Source organism: Herpailurus yagouaroundi, unplaced genomic scaffold, assembly GCF_014898765.1.
Source record: "Herpailurus yagouaroundi ecotype Mexico unplaced genomic scaffold, PumYag 77, whole genome shotgun sequence".
NCBI lineage: Eukaryota > Metazoa > Chordata > Mammalia > Carnivora > Felidae > Herpailurus > Herpailurus yagouaroundi.
This window is the reverse complement of record NW_024412388.1, coordinates 6,369,100-6,386,468: the sequence shown is the minus strand read 5'-3', so window position 1 is coordinate 6,386,468 and position 17,369 is coordinate 6,369,100. Positions and strand designations below refer to the sequence as shown.

General features: G+C 55.5%; 1 protein-coding gene across 3 annotated transcripts in view; it reads left to right on the top strand.

Annotated features, from left to right (window-relative positions):
- The window catches only part of LOC121020425 (solute carrier family 2, facilitated glucose transporter member 5), a 51,711-nt gene extending 35,575 nt beyond the window's left edge, over window positions 1-16,136 (top strand). For all 3 annotated transcript variants that reach the window (XM_040460481.1, XM_040460486.1, XM_040460493.1), the window contains 11 exons: window positions 3,646-3,744; window positions 4,271-4,431; window positions 6,810-6,934; window positions 10,559-10,711; window positions 12,870-12,995; window positions 13,089-13,276; window positions 13,368-13,478; window positions 13,930-14,031; window positions 14,619-14,694; window positions 15,172-15,299; window positions 15,405-16,136. In XM_040460481.1, coding sequence (XP_040316415.1) covers window positions 3,646-3,744; window positions 4,271-4,431; window positions 6,810-6,934; window positions 10,559-10,711; window positions 12,870-12,995; window positions 13,089-13,276; window positions 13,368-13,478; window positions 13,930-14,031; window positions 14,619-14,694; window positions 15,172-15,299; window positions 15,405-15,608 — 1,473 coding nt within the window. In that variant the 3' untranslated portion in view covers window positions 15,609-16,136. The remainder of the gene's footprint in view (window positions 1-3,645; window positions 3,745-4,270; window positions 4,432-6,809; window positions 6,935-10,558; window positions 10,712-12,869; window positions 12,996-13,088; window positions 13,277-13,367; window positions 13,479-13,929; window positions 14,032-14,618; window positions 14,695-15,171; window positions 15,300-15,404) is intronic.
- Window positions 16,137-17,369: the final 1,233 nt, after the last annotated feature.

The following is a 17,369-nucleotide window of genomic DNA, read 5'->3' as shown; positions in this document are numbered from 1 at the left end:
AATCTCGCGGTCCAGGAGTTCGAGCCCCGCGTCGGGCTCTGGGCTGATGGCTCAGAGCCTGGAGCCTGTTTCCGATTCTGTGTCTCCCTCTCTCTCTGCCCCTACCCCGTTCATGCTCTGTCTCTCTCTGTCCCAAAAATAAATAAACGTTGAAAAAAAAAATTTTTTTTATTTTAATTTTTTTTAATGTTTATTTATCTTTGAGAGAGAAAGAGAGAGAGAGAGCGCATGCGTGTGCGCTAGTGGGGGAGGGGCAGAGAGAGAGGGAGACACAGAATCCGAAGCAGGCTCCGGGCTCTGAGCCATCAGCACAGAGCCCTATGCAGGGCTCGACCTCACAAACCATGAGATCATGACCTGAGCCGAAGTCGGATGCTTTACCAACTGAGTCACCCAGGCTCCCCAATTTTTTTATTTTAGAGAGAGTAAGAGCAGAGAGGGGCAGAGGGAGAGAGAATCTTAAGCAGACTGCACGTCAGCACAGAGCCCGACACGGGGCTCGATCCCACAACCGTGGGATCATGGCCCGAGCCTAAATCGAGAGTCGGGCACTCAACCCACTGAGCCACCTGGGCGCCCCTATTATGTATTTTTTTAAACGTCTGCCTTCTGCATTGGAGCCTGGTGTTGGAGGGCAGCTGATCTGATCACCAGACTGGCGTGGCACCTGGACTACGGTCAGCTGTCAGCCACTTTGTTTAATGAACGAAGGCATTCGGACCGGCAAGGTCAGTGAGAACCTCCCGGAATGGCTTTGCTGTTTCCGCAGAGGGGAGCCCCTGACCCGTACGGGTCTGTAGAATGTGACCGCGTCTTGAACTCGAGGAGGAAGATGGACCTTAGATGTTAAACGGTAGGCTCTGTGCTTAGAGATTCTATCTGCGACCCGCGTTCCTCCTGGTCACGTTCACTGGGACCCCACGGAGGCAGTCAGGCCGCGGACTGTCCACGGTGCCTGCCAGCATCCCCCATTCTGGGGCACCAGCCAGCCCCCCAGCAGCGCTTGGCCAAGGACTCCAGACCGTAGGACCCATCGAGGTGGGAAGTGGCCGAGAGTTGCACTTGGCAGAATGAGGGAAGCCTGTTGTGTTTCTAGTTAATCGTTTACCTGGAAGAGAATTAAAGAGGAAAACTGTTTATCAATTTTCTCCTTCCTTCCTTCCTCCTTCCCCCCCTCCCTTTCTTTCTTTCTCTTCTTCCTTCCTTCCTCCCTTCCTCCCTCCCTGCCACAAAATCAAACAATAGAACAGTCCTAGGGGAGTGGTCTTTGTTTTGTTCTCCACTGTATCCCCAGCACTTAGAACCCTGTCTGGATGCTCCACATGTTGAAGTGAGTGCGTCTCTGGTGGGGGTGTGTGCGCGTGGATGTGCCTACTTGTGCACCCCCTGCCTTTAGAAATCACAGGACAGCGCGGCAGAAGCCCTGGAACCCGCTTTCTCTCCTGGGTGCCATCGCCCCCACTTTTGTCACCTGCGCCCCACGCCGGCTCCGGGGGATGGTGGGGACGAAGGGAGACTGGAAACCAGAGCCCAAGGCTCTTACCTGGCTTACCAGAAACTTTCTGCTGAATTAACCGTCTTTTAAAATGTTTATAAGAGAGCGCGAGTGAGCAGGGGAGGGGGCAGAGAGAGAGGGAGAGAGAGAGAATCCCACACAGGCTCCGCGCTGTCAGACCTCAATCCCACAGGCCCTGAGACCCCGGCCTGAGCCAAAATCGAGTCAGGTGCTTAACGGACTGAGCCACCCAGGCGCTCCTGAATTAGCCATTCGTCAATCCTTTTGGTGGGGGGAGGAGGAGGGTGAGGTTTCATTTATTGGGGGCTCCTGCTGTGCAGAGGGCTAACCAGCTCGGGCTCCCCAGAGCACCACAACAAGGCAGGAAGGACCACCGGCTCTCTGCCTGCCCTGGTCCTCACTTACCCCTCTGCAGAGCTCGTACCCTCTTTGGATTAGGCGGGGGGGGGGGGGGGGCGCCCACCCAGAGGAAGACCTGAGGCCCTGCCCCGCCGGTGGGGGGGAGGGCACGTGTCCCCTGGACTGGGCCTCCGTGGGAATACGTGCGTGAAGGTGCTTCGGCGGCCGCCTCCGAGAGCCCCATCCAGGCCCCAGTCAGTGGATTCACCTCCACGGCTAATCGCTCTCACAATTACACCTTGCAATGGCTCTGAGGGAGCGTTATGACCCTCCTTTGGAAGATGAGGAAACTGAAGACTGTAGCAATGAAGCTAGAAAGTGGCAGTGGACACATGCGAGATGAAACCTGCAGATTCCAAGAGAAAAGCTTTTGTCACTTCGATTTTTCTCCGGCTTTCCGTGACTTTGCTAACGACCTTCCTCTGGTCGTCGAAAAGATTGCCTTCTGTGCGTACTCAGTTTCCTCGTGGGTGAAAGGGGGATGTTAGCACAGAATGCATGTGTGTGAGAGGCCCCAGAAATCTGTATTTAAATGTTTTCCCCGGGCGCCTGGGTGGCTCAGTCGGCTAAGCGTCAGCTGTCGATTTCAGCTCAGGTCATGGTCTCACCCTTTTGTGACCTCGAACCCCACGTCGGGCTCTGTGCTGACAGCGTAGAGCCTGCTTGGGATTCTCTCTCTCTCTCCCTCTGTCTCTCTCAAAATAAATAAACAAACTTAAAAAAATATAGATTTTCTCACCCTGCCTTTCATCTGTTACAGCAAAAGTCCAAAGGCTAAAGGAAGTTAATCAGAGGCCCTAAATAAACGATGAAAACTTTCCCATTCTGGGGCACCCGGGTGGCTCAGTTGGGTTAGCGTCCGAATTCAGCTCAGGTCATGATCTCTCAGTTCATGAGTCCAAGCCCCGTGTCGGACTCTGTGCTGACAGCCTGGAGCCTTTTTCAGATTCTAGGTCTCCCTCTCTCCGCCCCTCCCCCACTCATCCCTTTGTCTCTCTCTCTCTCTCTCTCTCAAAAATAAACATTAAAAAAAATTTTTTTCCCATTCTCTCCTCCCCGATTTTTAGGGGACTTTGTGTTCAAGGCAGTACTGAGTGCATTTGCTACGGTCAGCAAATACAGCCACACGTCAGGAATGTTACGGAAACAATTCGGACATTACAGTGTTGGAGGAAAGGACCCTTCCGGGTCTTTCTGACCTAGCGATTCTCATCCCCCCACCCCCTTCCCGCCAATCAGTGGGACATGTATAGTGCCTGGAGAACTCTGCATTGTCGCAGGCAGGGGAGGGATGGCCCTCCAGTGCATATAGGACAGCCCCCCAGGGCAAAGAATTAACTGGCCCTAAGTGTTGGGGTTGAGGGAATCTTTTTTTTTTTAAGGTTATGTATTTATTTTAAGAGAGAGAGAGAGAAAGCACTGGCATGGGACGGGCAGAGAGAGCGAGAATCCCAAGCAGGCCCCGCACCGTCAGCGCAGAGCCCGACGCGGGGCCCGAACTCACGTGAGCCTGAGCCGAAGTCAGACCCTTAACCAACTGAGCCTCCCAGGAACCCGGAGGGAAGCTTTTCTGCCAGGTTAGATGGTAGAGGGTAGGCATGGGGCACACTCGGAAGGCTAAGGATCTTCGGATTCTCTCCCGTGCTTCTAGAAGACTTCAGGGTAAAGTAGGGGTTCTCGTGAACCGCAGCTGCTTTCTGTGACCTAAGTCAGGATCTCTCCTCCCGCAGAGGCTGACCCTTGTGCTTGGCCTGGCAACGCTGATTGCTGCCTTTGGGTCATCCTTCCAGTATGGGTACAACGTGGCCGCCATTAACTCCCCTGCCCAGGTAGGTCGTTGGGGTGCATGAGACACGCCCCCCGCCCCCTGTAAACGGGAGGGGGTTTTGGAGCAGCCACCAAGGTGGCAGTGAGTGCACACTGGTGCACACAGTGGGTCTTCAGGTAACAGGGACGCACGGCCCGGGGCCTTGGGGATGAGCCTGGCCCCGGCTTCGGCTTCTCATGGAGCGCCAGGCCTGGCTGGGTGCCCCGGGGTTGGCCTCGGGGGTGCGGCTGGGGGCTCTGGTCTTCTGCGGCCTCGTGCTCCCCAGACGAGCCTGGAGGGTCAGGGGTCATGCAAAGGAACGGAGGACTGGAGTTCACAACATCCTGGGCCGCGTGCACATCGGAGGCCCGGACAGCCCTCCCTGCGGGCGCCCCTGCTAATTGCTTGGTCCCTACTCCCTTTCTTCCCCCGACTGGTGTTGACGTCTTGGGCCCCGGTCATCCAGCGGGCGGCCTGACCGCGTAGGCGCTTCCGTCTGCAAAGCCGGGTCCAGGTACACGGGCGCTCTGCTCTGCTTTGTTCTGCAGTTCATGAAAACGTTTTACAACAAGACCTACTATGAGCGGAACAATGGCTACATGGACGAGTTTGCCTTGACGTTGCTGTGGTCTGTTTCCGTGTCCATGTTTCCCTTCGGAGGCTTCGTCGGGTCCCTCATGGTCGGCCCCCTGGTGAATAACTTTGGCAGGTAAGGAAAGGTGCGTTTCCAACTCCTGTAGCTCCCAGACCCCATCGGTTTAAAACGCAGGCCTCAAGCTGAAATCGTCCGTTTGTAAAACTAGGTACTAACCGCTGTGATGATTGCTGATGTCTCATATGGTCTTAAGAAGACCAGATGTTGACCTGGGGACGCAGCAGGGTCTCGGGGCGACAAGTGGGAGCGATGGGTGTCAGAATCCTGGGGCAGACCCAGAAAGACCAGAAAGTGCTTGGGAGGTCAGAACTCCCTCTCTCTGTTCTCTTGCCCTACGGGTCTTTTCCTTACCAGAAACCAAAACCAAGTTCTGCCCTCTTCGTTTGTTTTTGTGTTTTTTTTTTTTGCCTTTATTTTATTTTTTTAAAGATTTTCTAAAGTTTATTTACTTTGAAAGAGAGGGTGTACGTGAGTGGGAGCGGAGGAGGGGCAGAGAGAGAGAGAGGGAGAAAGAGAATCCCAAGCAGGCTCCGTGCTGTCAGCACGGACGCGGGGCTCGAACTCACAGATCGTGAGATCGTGACCTGAGCCAAAACCAAGAGTCAGACGCTTACCGACTGAGCCACCCAGGCATCCCCCCCCACCTTTTTTATTTGCCTGTAAAAGAGTCAAACACCAGATAATATGGCCAACGTGTCAATCCTGATGTAGATCATAAGTGTTCTTAAGCCCTGCCTCCCAAACTAACACAAACTCACTACTCAGTTCTTTCACCTCGGGATCAAGTAATAGGCAAAATTGGGTCCAAATTAAATGCCTGTAAAACCCTGAAATGGCTGAGATTAATGTGAGGCACTCGACTGTGAAATCCTGTAGACCCAGGACACCTCTCACCGTGAGTGTTCTGGATGTCGAGGGCTGAGCTTGTATCTTTGCCCCCAGTTCCAGAAACATTAGAGATTCTCGTTCCATAGTTGATTCCAAAAAAGGTCCTTAAGACATCACACCCCCTTGTGTAAATTCCATGGGCATGAGAGAGAGGCCTTGTTATGAACAGTATTAAAGAGCTCCTCCCCACCAGCCCTTTCCCTGGGCAGATGAGCACACAGACGCCGGCCGGGTAAGATCTCTTCTCGCCACAGATCTTGCTAGGTCGAGAATCAACCCACTGGCTTCTCCAGTATTTTTCAAAAAGAGTCTGAAACTAGCAACATACAACCTCTGGTTTGGGAATCTAAGATCCTAAGGCCTTCCTGGAAGGTTGGTGTTGAACTCCACAGTTCTCTTGTCCAGCTTTCTGCTTTGGAATGTGATAAGTTTTGGGGGCGCCTGGGGGGCTCCGTCAGTTGAGCATCTGACTTGGGCTCAGGTCATGACCTCTTGGTTCGTGAGTTCGAGCCCCGCGTCGGGCTCTGGGCTGACAGCTCGGAGCCTGGAGCCTGCTTCGGATTCTGTGTCTCCCTCTCTCTCTGCCCCTCCCCTGCTCACACTCTATCTCTCTAAAAAATAAACATTAAAAAAAAAAAAAAAAAGAATGTGATGAATGTGTTTTTCTGAAGAATCTGTTCCTGAAATAACAGTAGCAACTAATAGTTGACTGATGGGTTGACTTTAGGGTTATTAATTCCCCTAATCCCTACAAAAGCCCCGTCATCTCCTTTTTTAAAATGAGAAAACAAGGCACAGAGAGATGCTGTAATTTACCCAAGATTATACAGCTGGGAGGAAATTTCACCCCCCTGCATGTCCCGAGTAACTGTTATTTCAGGCAAGTATCTTAATCTGTTGCCTTATTTTTAATCATATCCATAGTATCTTTTTCACACGAGATGTTTAAACGTTCGAGTGGGCAGATTTAACTCTCGGTTACGGTTCTTGGCTCTTGCGCCTGAAGACAGCCTTCCCTACCTGGAGTCCCACAGATAGCCTTCTATAGTTCTAAAAATAATGTTACAATTCTGTGTTTCCCAGGGAGATCTGGCGTTTTATCTGGTGTGGCCTTTTAACATTGAAAGATTCGCATATATGCTGTTGAATTCGATCTGCTACTATTTCGTTTAGGACTTCTCCCTCTATGTGGTCTAAGTGGGGTTGGCGTATGAGATCCTTCTAATGTCATTCCCTGATCTGGGCCGCAGGATTACACTAAAATCATGCGAGCGTATGGTTTCCGGAACCCGTCAGGGTATCGTAGCAGGCGGCCCTCGTCCTCTGCTCCCCACCGCTGACGTGCTCTGCACTGTGGTCATTGCCGTTGGCTCCCACAGAGAATGTTCCCGCCGCAGGCTGTGCACTTGACCTCCATCGGTCTCCATCACAGCGTCAAACAGCAGCAAAGGCCGCTGCTGTAGCCGGGCAGACCCTTGGCGAACATCTGTGAAGACAACAGCTGAACCCTTAACCCAAACTAACTGAGATTTCGTCCTCGGCAGGAAAGGGACCTTGCTCTTCAACAACATCTTTTCCATAGTGCCCGCCGTCTTAATGGGGTGCAGCAAGGTCGCCGGGTCTTTCGAGATGATCATTTTGTCCAGACTTTTGGTGGGAATATGTGCAGGTAAATGGTGCTACGTGCGACGCCTCTGTCCTTCAGGATAATCGAGGAGGAGGGGGAGGCGGGGGCAGACGCCGGGGTCTGGATCGTTCTGGAACCGCTGAAGCACATAGACACGAGCTGTTCCTCTGTCCTGACGCTTCTCAGATGCAGTCAAGGGACCGAGCTTCGCTGTGATGCTTCCTGCAAAGAGAGCTGTTCTGTGAAAGACAGAAATCCAGAGTCCTGTTCGCAAGGGCACTTCCTTTCCTTTCCTTTCCTTATCTCCGTGTTTTCCAAGCCATAGGTGGGGCCAGTGAGTGGGTGGTGCCCCTGATTAGTGAGCAGCTTTTCCTTTTCTTTTTCTCTTTTTAAGTGTATTTATTTATTTGGGGGAGGGGCTCCTGCCCGAAGCGGGGCTCGAACTCACGAACCGTGAGATCATGACCTGAGCCGAAACCATGAGTCAGATGCTTGATGGACAGAGCCACCTAGGTTCCCCAGCATTTTCTTTTTCTAGGCAGAGTGTAGATTGTGTCGTGTGCAGTAGGGGTAAGGGTGGTCTTCTGAAACTTGTTTCGGTGACTTATCCGTATACGTGGGTGAGAACCAGCTTGCAACGTTAAACGTGTCTCCCCATTTTTACCGTGGGTCGTGGTCAAAAACACATGAGAAACAATCTAATGTAGGAATCCCTCCGCCCAAGAAGAGTTAATGATAGCAACCTGTCACCTTCTAGAGGGAACATGAAGTTTGCAGAAGGATTTTTAGGGGTTCTTTTCACCTATTCCTCCAGAGTCCACCTGCTGAAGAGGGTAACACTCACTCGCCTGAGGTCTCTGGTCTCGTAACCCCCGGAGCTGCTTTGCAAACCCTCCAGAGCTATGGCCCCCCAGGGCCGCACTCCGGTGGTCGTAGAAAACTCCCCCGTGATTCCTTCCGGCCGAAAAGATGTGGCTAAAGCCACGCCCGTGGCCTTCCCCCGACGTGGCATTCTTTTGTAGACTGTGTTTCCCAGGGCTGGAGGGGGCAAGCGGGACACCCGCCCTCGGGGCCGTGCACCTTCAGGGTGGGCGCCCCCAAAGGGCTGCCTCCTGGGCGCCTCGTCAAGCAACCCTGCACCCGGCCCTGGCATTGGCAGCCAACCCTCGTTTTCTGCTTCCAAACACAGGGATGGGGTGAGCGGATGATTTGGCCTGATGTCCGCAAACCCCTCAGCTGGCCCTCCTGGGCGGTGGGGGAGAGGGCGAGGAGCCCGGTGTCGGGGGAGATGGCAAGGAATTGCGAGGCTGGGGGACAAAAGAGGAAATCAGCCTCCCTGAAGAGAGAAGAGGTCATGTCCCGGAGGGAATGATGGGCCCCATGGCAAGCGTCGCCCTACTGCTTTCCCTGGGAGCGCCTGGACGGGTCTCTGCCGCCTTGGTCTGGCCCTGCTCCCGCCTCCCGCCTCCCCCTGCAGCGGGGCTCCGCTAATAAAGAATAGACGATTCCGGGGCGCCCGGCTGGCTCAGTTGTTCAGCGTCCAACTCTTGACTTTGGCTCACGATCGTGGTCATGATCTCACGGTGTGTGAGTTTGAGCCCTAGCGTCAGGGTCTGCACTGTCAGCAGAGGCTGCCTGGGATTCCCTCTCTCTCACTCTCTCAAAATAAATACGTTTAAAAAAAGGAAAGAAAGAAAAAACAAACGATTCCTGGAAGTCACCGGCAGAGGACAGGTGCAGGCAGGCACTTTTCTCTTGACCGTCCAGCACTCCAGAGTTGGTTCCCACAGGGAGATATTAGGCTCCAATAGTTAACAAATCACCAAAACCCCAACCTTTACTCTTAAACAAGCATTGCTTCTAAGTCCGTGGTTCTCAAACTTTTTGGCCTCCGGGATCTTCTTTTTTTTCTTTTCTTTTTTTTCTTTTCTTTTCTTTCTTTTCTTTTCTTTTCTTTTCTCTTTTCTTTCTTTTCTTTCTTTCTTTCTTTCTTTCTTTCTTTCTTTCTTTCTTTCTTTCTCTTTCCCTTCCCCTCCCTCTCTTTCTCTTAGGTGTTTTTATTATAGCACAGGGACAGGACCCATGGGCAGAAAGAGTTGCTGCCTCAGGACCTTTTTACACTCGTAAAATTATTGAGGGCCCTGAAGAGCTTTTGCTCGTGTGGGTTGTATTGGCCAATATCTACCATTTACAAATTGCAGCCAAGAAATGTTCGTGTAATTCATCTAAACGGCAACGATAAGCCCGTCACACGTCTCTGTGAAAATAGGTATATATTCTGAAACAAAGAGTTTCAGCAAGAAGGGTGGCATTGCTTCACGGGTTTGCAAAGCTCTTTAATGTCCCGCCTCATAGAAGACGGCTGGCTTCTCAGACCTGCTTCTGTGTTCTGCTGGCCGTGACCTCACACGGCGGGGAGCCTCTGGAACACTCCACCGTGTGGGCACTATACAGGGCAGTATCTCAGGATTGTTGGAAGATGGTTTTGACCTCACAGGCCCCCTGAAAAGGTGTCGGGAGTTCCCTAGGTCCTCAGATCCCCCTTGGAGAAGCGACGGAGTCATAATCCATTCGCAGTGAATTCTTGCGCACGGTTCCCGAGAAATTCTGGGCGGTGTGTGAGTCGGCAGCTGCTGCTCAGACACCCTAAAAAATAAGGGAGCAGCTGGTCCCCCAAAGGGGGCGGGGTGAGAAGGGGGGCACAGGAACAGACGTTAGCAGGACTTGAGACACAGATCACTGGCTTTTAGTTAACCTGTGTGGCCAGAAGACCAACTGCTTTCATGGAAGGAATTTCAAATGTAAAAGCTGCTTTCTCTGACTCTGTCAGAACAGAGCAGCTGGGGTTGCCCAGTGGAGTTTGTTTGTTTATTTATTTATGAGAGAGGGCCTGAGGGACCAGCGAGGGGCAGAGAGAGAGAGGGAGAAAGAGAGAATCCCACGCAGGCTCCGAGCTGTCAGCACAGAGCCCCCTGTGGGGCTCGAACCCACGAGCCGTGAGACCATGACCCGAGCCAAAGTCAGATGTTTAACTGACTGAGCCACGCAGGCGCCCCACCAGTGGAGCCCCTTTTAAGACAGGTTAGAGGTTGCTTCCCACCGGCAGGAAGGGGACCCCGTCTCTCACAAACCTTCTGAGGTTTGCCTTTTCAAGTTTGTCCCTGGTCAAGTGAAAAAGAACTTGCCGCTGAGAAGCGTCCCCCGCCCCCTGACCCCTGAGTGGTGACCATGGAGCCTGCCCCTCAAGGGCTCCTGCTTCTTCCCAGCCCTGTGGGCACTAGGTCTGCGGGGTCTCCCCCCACCCCTCCCACCAGACTTCTAAGGGCTGATATTGCTGTGACAACGGGAAAGAATTGGTGAACAACGAGCCTCTTTTAAAACACTAAGCAGAGGGGCGCCTGGGTGGCTCAGTCGGTTGAGCGTCCGACTTCAGCCCGGGTCACGATCTCGAGGTCTGTGAGTTCGAGCCCCGCGTCAGGCTCTGGGCTGATGGCTCAGAGCCTGGAGCCTGCTTCAGATTCTGTGCCTCCTTCTCTCTCTCTCTGTCCCTCCCCTGCTCATGCTCAGAAACAAACATTAAAAAAAAAAAATGAGTGTGTTTGAAGACAGACCCTGTCCTGGTCAGACTAATGTTTCCTGATGGTGTTTTCACTTCAATCCTGCCAGGTCTGTCTTCCAATGTTGTCCCCATGTACCTGGGAGAGCTGGCCCCTAAAAACCTGAGGGGGGGCCTCGGGGTGGTGCCTCAGCTCTTCATCACCATCGGCATCCTCGTGGCTCAGATCTTCGGCCTTCGGAGCCTCCTCGCGAGCGAAGAAGGTAAGCTCAAGACGCCTCTGGACCACAGCCCTCCTTCTGCCTGGACGTTTCTGTGGGCTGCTCTTTCCTCTCCAGTCGTGTCCAGGCAAGTGTCCTTGCCTCACTGCCCTGGCCCCATGGTGTTGGTGTGGTATTTGCACAGAACAGGCCCCGAACAAGGTGGCGGGGCCCATGTGGCTAGTATTTTCCAGTCCCTCCTAGGACACAGAGGAGGGGGCTTTAGCGTGAGCAGGAAGTGTCATTGTCTGACTTTCCCTTGGCTTGCGTGGTGGCCAAGCGAGGGGCCCGGGGCATGGTAATGACCACCGCCAGTGTGCTTGAGGCCTCACTCGAGCCTCCCAGCAACGCTGCTGCCTGGTTGGGAGGGTGGGGGGTCCTTTGCCGGTCCTACTCTGTAGACCAGGAAAGAGGGAGCCCCCTAGGGGTAAAATGGTGAGTCTCAGGGCCGGTACCCCTTCCAGATCCTGACTCTGGAGCCTCCCCACTTTCCTCAGGAGCCCGGGCCCAGCACACCATAAGTGCACGGTGACTGGTAACTGTCACTGCTTCTGCATGACCTCCCCCTTCGGGTCTCGCAATCCCCATTAATGGTAACACCAGCCAAAACATACAAAGTGCTTACGGTGGGCCAGGCACCAAGTCTTTCGATTAAGTCCATTTAATCCTCCAAATAGTCCTGTAAGGCAGGTATTATCATTATACCCGTTTTCCAGATGCAGAACCTGAGGCATAGAGAGGTTGGACACCAGGTCCAAGGTCTCATTAGGACACAAATCCAGGTGGCTTGGGCCGGGCTCCACATGAAACGACCACTGTCTTCCTTCCAGTCAGCCTCGTAAGGAGCGGGGACCAGGGCAGGGGCTAAGTTCCTGTCTCTCAGTGATGTCACCTATACACCCGCAGGACCCAGGGCAGCCTCAGAGCCCCGGTGTCGGTGAAGTGCTCTCTGGCGTGCCCAGCGAGGGGGGCCTCAGAGCGGGCCCGACGGAGGGAGTAGGACCAGCCTTCCAGACGTGGGCAGACGGGGCACACCTGTGGAATCTCCCTGCCACGTTCGGGGAACCGCAAATGTGTGGATTTCATTTGTCCCTCCATCCTTTATGGAGACCATTTTGTCGTCGGTGTCCTTCCTCTGGACACAGTGTGGAGGGCGGGGCTTGGCCTTATTCTCCGGCTCAACTCCTGGCACGTGCGTACTACTAGATGCTCAGAGAACAAGGAAGGAAGGAAGCCCACAAGAGAACGTTGGCACAGGAGGCAGGCGGTCATGGAGCAGAGGTTGAGAACGGGTGTCCCGGTCTTCTTGGAAAGCAGATGGAAACGGTCCGGGATTAGCCGGGCCCTGGATTTGGAGTCAAGGGAGGGGAGGAGATCAGGAAAAAGAGGATCCAGCCGGCAGAGCGGTGGGCAGGGCAGAAGTTGAACTCATCGCATGGCGTGTGTTCTTAGGGGGAAGCGTCAGAGGCCAAAACAAGACCTGGAAAAGATGATGTCTACACAGGAGGCTGTTCTTTGTTTATTCCTCTCCCACATCAGGAGTGAGACCCCCTGGGGGTGACGGGACCATTGCCTTAGGTCGGAGTCCACGCCTGTATTACACTGGGTTAAGAGTCCGCAGGGGAAGGGGGAGGCCTGCTGCGGCCCTCAGCCCTGGCCTTCCCACCCCCACAGGGGGCCGCCGTGCTGACATTTACCATCATTGTATCCTTGCACCGCCCCCGCCCCCCATGGTTTTTTTTTTTTTTTTTTTTACCACCTTTTGCAAAGATAGAGTTAATTTTCCGCTCCTGGACTTCATCCAGTTGGACCCCATTGCGTAGATCGCTGCATCGGACGCTGAGTTTCGGGGATGGGCTCCCACCGTGGTCTGTACAGACTTCTATCGTATGGCTACGCCGTGGCTTCTGTGGCCCCTCTGTGCTGTGGACGTGGCCTTGCTTGCGGCTTCCGTGTCTGTGACCAGTGCTGCTCCGACCCTGCCGGACCAGGCGTCCTGGTGGCCCCGCATATTCAGGGCGCTGTGTCAGAGCACGGGACAGTGTGGGGTGTCGTCAGCTCTGTGTCGAGTCAGGGGACAGGGTGGCCGGCCGGGCTCCGGGGCGGGAGGGGCTGGGGAGGGGCGATGGCAGCTCTCACCTGGGCACTGGCCTCCTTGCAGGCTGGCCGATCCTCCTCGGGGTGACCGGGGTCCCCGCGGCTCTCCAGCTCCTACTATTACCCTTTTTCCCCGAGAGCCCCCGGTACCTGCTGATTCAGAAGAAGGACGAGGTAGCTGCCCAAACCGGTAAGGCTCCACCGTGCAGGGGGCGGAGGCCGCGGCGTCTCTGCTCCAGGAAGTTGGGGTCCCCTGAGCCCGCCCCCTGCTCCCCTCCCCTAGCGCTGAAGAGGCTGCGTGGCTGGGACGACGTGGGCCCCGAGATGGAGGAGATCCGGCAGGAGGACGAGGCCGAGAGGGCCGTGGGCTTCGTCTCCGTGCTGAAGCTGTTCCGCACGAGGTCCCTGCGGTGGCAGGTCATCTCCGTCATCGTCCTCATGGGCGGCCAGCAGCTGTCGGGGGTGAACGCGGTACGGGGGCCGGGGGGCGGGGCTGGGCGGGGCGCTGTCGTCATCACAGGGGGCCCCGAGCGCCCCGCCAGCCTCTGGGGGTGCCTTCCAGATCTACTACTACGCGGACCAGATCTACCTGAGCGCGGGGGTGAAGGAGAATGACGTCCAGTACGTGACAGTGGGCACCGGGGCCGTCAACGTGCTGATGACCGTCTGTGCCGTGAGTCCCCCACAGCCACCAAGGACGAGGGCATCTCGAGTGTGTGTGTGTTGGGGGTGGGGGGGGTCCTAGCTGAGGAAAGAGCCAGATCTGAGGTGGTGACGTGCCTCTTGGTCTCCTCATCTCCGGGCCACTTGTTAGATGACAGCCTGTCTCTTGGAGGGGGGGGGGCAGCCTGTGCCCGCCCCCAAGATGGAGACCCCCTGCCCTCCACTCTGGAAGCTTCCGCTGTGTGAGGTGGCTCTTCCCCAATCTGTCCCATGTGTGGTTACTACCTGTGCCCTGCTGGGGGGCAGATACACGGGCAGGCGGGCACACAGCTGCCCCTTCGGAAGGGGGGTTTGGGAGATGGGCGGACGACTTCCTGCGCAGGCGGCTGTAGCAGGGGTGCGGCCTCTGTCTAGCGGGGCTGCTGAGCCTCCCTGCTTGCCCTCCGCCCCCTCCCTTGCAGGTGTTCGTGGTGGAGCTCTTGGGGCGAAGGTTCCTGCTCCTTCTGGGTTTCTCCGTCTGCTTCACGGCCTGTTGCGTGCTGACGGCGGCCCTGGCCTTGCAGGTGAGGAAGGGGGGGGGGGTGTGGTGGCGGCTGGAGCGCCCAGTCCGTCCGCTGAGCCCTCACTCGCATGGTAAGGAAAGTGACCAACATGATCTTTTCGCAACTACGATGAATCAGACGCCTGGGGACCATCTGCCCCCTGGGGCCCCCTGGGAGCCTCCACGTCTAAGCAGCCCACTGCCGGGGCGCCTGGGTGGCTCAGTCGGTTGGGCGTCCGACTTCGGCTCGGGTCGTGATCTCGCGGTCTATGGGTTCGAGCCCCGCGCCAGGCTCTGTGCTGACAGCTCGGAGCCTGGAGCCTGCTTCGGAGTCTGTGTCTGTCTCTTTCTCTCTGCTCCTACCCCGCTAGTGCTCTGTCTCTCTCTCTCTCTCTCAAAAATGAATAAATGTTAAAAAAAAAAAAAAAAAGATTTTAAGTAGCCCGCTGCCCACTTCCGGTCGATTTCCCAGAGGCATCTGGGTGGCACGGCCTGCTGGGGAGCCAGGTGCCCTCCTTGCCCAGCCCGGCCACAGCCCCTGGGGACCAAGATGCCCCACCCAGGTCGTCTCTGCCCTGCCAGGTGTGATCCAATGTCCTCTCCCCACAGGACACAATATCCTGGATGCCTTACGTCAGCATCGCCTGCATCATCGCCTACGTCGTGGGACACGCCCTTGGGCCCAGTATGTTCCCTAGAGCTGGCTCTCTCCCTGGTTTTGTCTCCTCCTTTCCTGAACCAGAAACTTCTGGCTTGGGTCCCCTGGAGAGGCTCCTTGGAGGCCTCATGCAGCCCCAGAATGGCCTCTCCCCCTGCCTTCCTGTCGCGCAGGGGTTTGCTCAGAAAGTTATTAGAGTGACCGCACTAAAGCGGCCTTTGCCCTGTGGGTTGAAACAGGCTACCCCGTGCGATTGGCGTAGAGAGCCTTGCGGTGGTCCCGGGCCCCTTTTAGGGACATCACAGGATGTCACCTGCGGTGCCATATTCTTGCTGTTGGCCTTCTCGTGCTGCTTCTCGGCCAGCCCAGGAGTCCTGGAGACACCCCGCTCCTCGGGCCGGATGCCTCGGGCGCCCCGCGCACAGCAGGGCCTCCGGGACCCTTGGCGGGCTTGCCTGCTTCCAGAGGAGACAGCTCCTCCTCCTTCCCCCTCTGCCCCCCAAGGCCCCATCCCCGCGGTGCTCATCACGGAGACCTTCCTGCAGTCTTCCCGGCCGGCCGCCTTCATGGTGGGGGGCAGCGTGCACTGGCTCTCCAACTTCACGGTGGGCTTGATCTTCCCATTCGTCCAAGTGAGTGCCAGCCGCCCCGCCTCCCCCCTGCCCCCTGCACAAAATCCTCACGCGGTTAAGGGAGAAGCTTCTGGAGAAGGTGAGCCCCACTTGCCCTTCCCACAGGTGGGCCTCGGAGCCTACAGCTTCGTCATTTTCGGCGTGATCTGTCTTCTCACGACCATCTACACCTTCCTGGTGGTCCCCGAGACCAAGGCCAAGACCTTCATAGAGATCAATCAGATTTTCACCAAGATGAATAAGGTGTCAGAGGTGCACCCGGAAAAAGAGGAACTGGAGGAATTTCCACCCTCTACTCGGGGGCAGTAACTCGAGGGAAGGAGCCTGCTGAGTGGGTCTGCGCCGGCTTCCCTCCCGGGCTTTTGTCCCGGCCAATAGGCGTGAACGTGCGGTACTAGGCGCCGTCCGGGGTGGAATGCACCGGGGCTGTGCCGTCTGTCTCCAGATGACCGCCGCCAACCCCGAGTCACGGGGAGCAGGCGCCCCTCGCCGCGCTGGGCCAGCCGTCAGGTCCTGATAACGCCGGCTCTCACGACAAAAATCATTAGTGTGGTGGCGGGATGGAAAGAATCACATCTGGCCAGAGAAACACCTCTTCTGAAATCCATGGGTCTTCTGGGGACCGGAGGCCTGCGTTCAGGGGAATTCTTCCTCTTGCCCGATCCGTCTCCAGAAACGCCAGTCCTGGAAAGTGTGATGTCTGAGAAGCTGCGAAGCAGGTCCCTGTGGAGACTTCAATGGAGTCGGAGCTTGTTAATTCCGGATTATATTGGTGCAGGGCAGTGAATGGCATTGCCTCTGAATGCTCAATAAAACACATATGATCCCTTTTACCAAGACATGCTTCTTTCCTGTGAGCAGGTGGAAGAACGCAGCGGGAGGGGTGTGTGTGGGGGGGGTGAGGGGGTCCCTGCTCCTTTGAGCAGTTCGATCTTGCTGGAGCGTCAGCCCCTTGAGAGCATGAGTTTGGCCACTTTTGCTTATCCCGGAATCCCGCTGCCTAGACCCGGCCTGGCGTCCAGGAGGCCCCCAGACAGTATTTGCTGGAAGGGGAGAAGCAGGAACTGAGATGGTGAGGCCACCTGTAGGATGTGAGATCTGCTCCCTGCTCCGGGGAGTTAGGGAGGCAGACCCGGGGCCGGCTGGGGGCGGTTGGGACGGGAGCAGCTTTTGTGGGGGGTGGAATGGGGATCCCTCAGGTGATGAGCTAAATAAATAACTTAGAGGAGAAGTAAACAGTTCGCTGCTGTGGTTGGACCACACTGTGTCCCTGTGCGGGGACCCGTAGCGTGGAAGGAGGCGCAGGAAGCAGGGAATTTCTCGGCACTGAGGAGCGGTGCAGCCGGATGTGTGAATCAAGGAACCTCTAGCCTGGGGGAGGCTGGACCTCACATCCGTGGTCCTGCCGCTTAGTAATGGTGCAATGTGGGTACTTACTCAGCTTTTCTGTTCCTCAGCTTCCTCTTCCGTTAAATGGAGCTAAGAACAAGTGTCTCACGTGGCTATGGGATTGAAATAAAAGGCGTGTGGTGCTTCGATCAGCGGCTGGCTTGTATTATCTCCGCGGTTATTATTATTTTTTTTTTTAATTTATTTTTGGGACAGAGAGAGAGCATGAACGGGGGAGGGGCAGAGAGAGAGGGGGACACAGAATCGGAAACAGGCTCCAGGCTCTGAGCCATCAGCCCAGAGCCCGATGCGGGGCTCGAACTCACGGACCGCGAGATCGTGACCTGGCTGAAGTCGGACGCTTAACCGACTGTGCCACCCAGGCGCCCCTCCGCGGTTATTTTTAAGTGCTTGGGAATGAGCGTCGATCTTGAGGACAAATAAACTCACAGGTAAAATGCGGCGAGAGACCACTCTTCATATACAACTGCGATTAAACAATTAAGTTAAATGGATGGCAGACGGTGGGAGGTTACAGATAAGCCAAGATAAGGAGTCTAGGATGATCCACGTGGTCATAAATGAGCGTTGGAGAAACTGGTATGAGGTCACGTTCAGTTTGCCATAAACACGATGGCTACAAATAGGAACACTTACAGACACGTGTATTTACACGGGTTA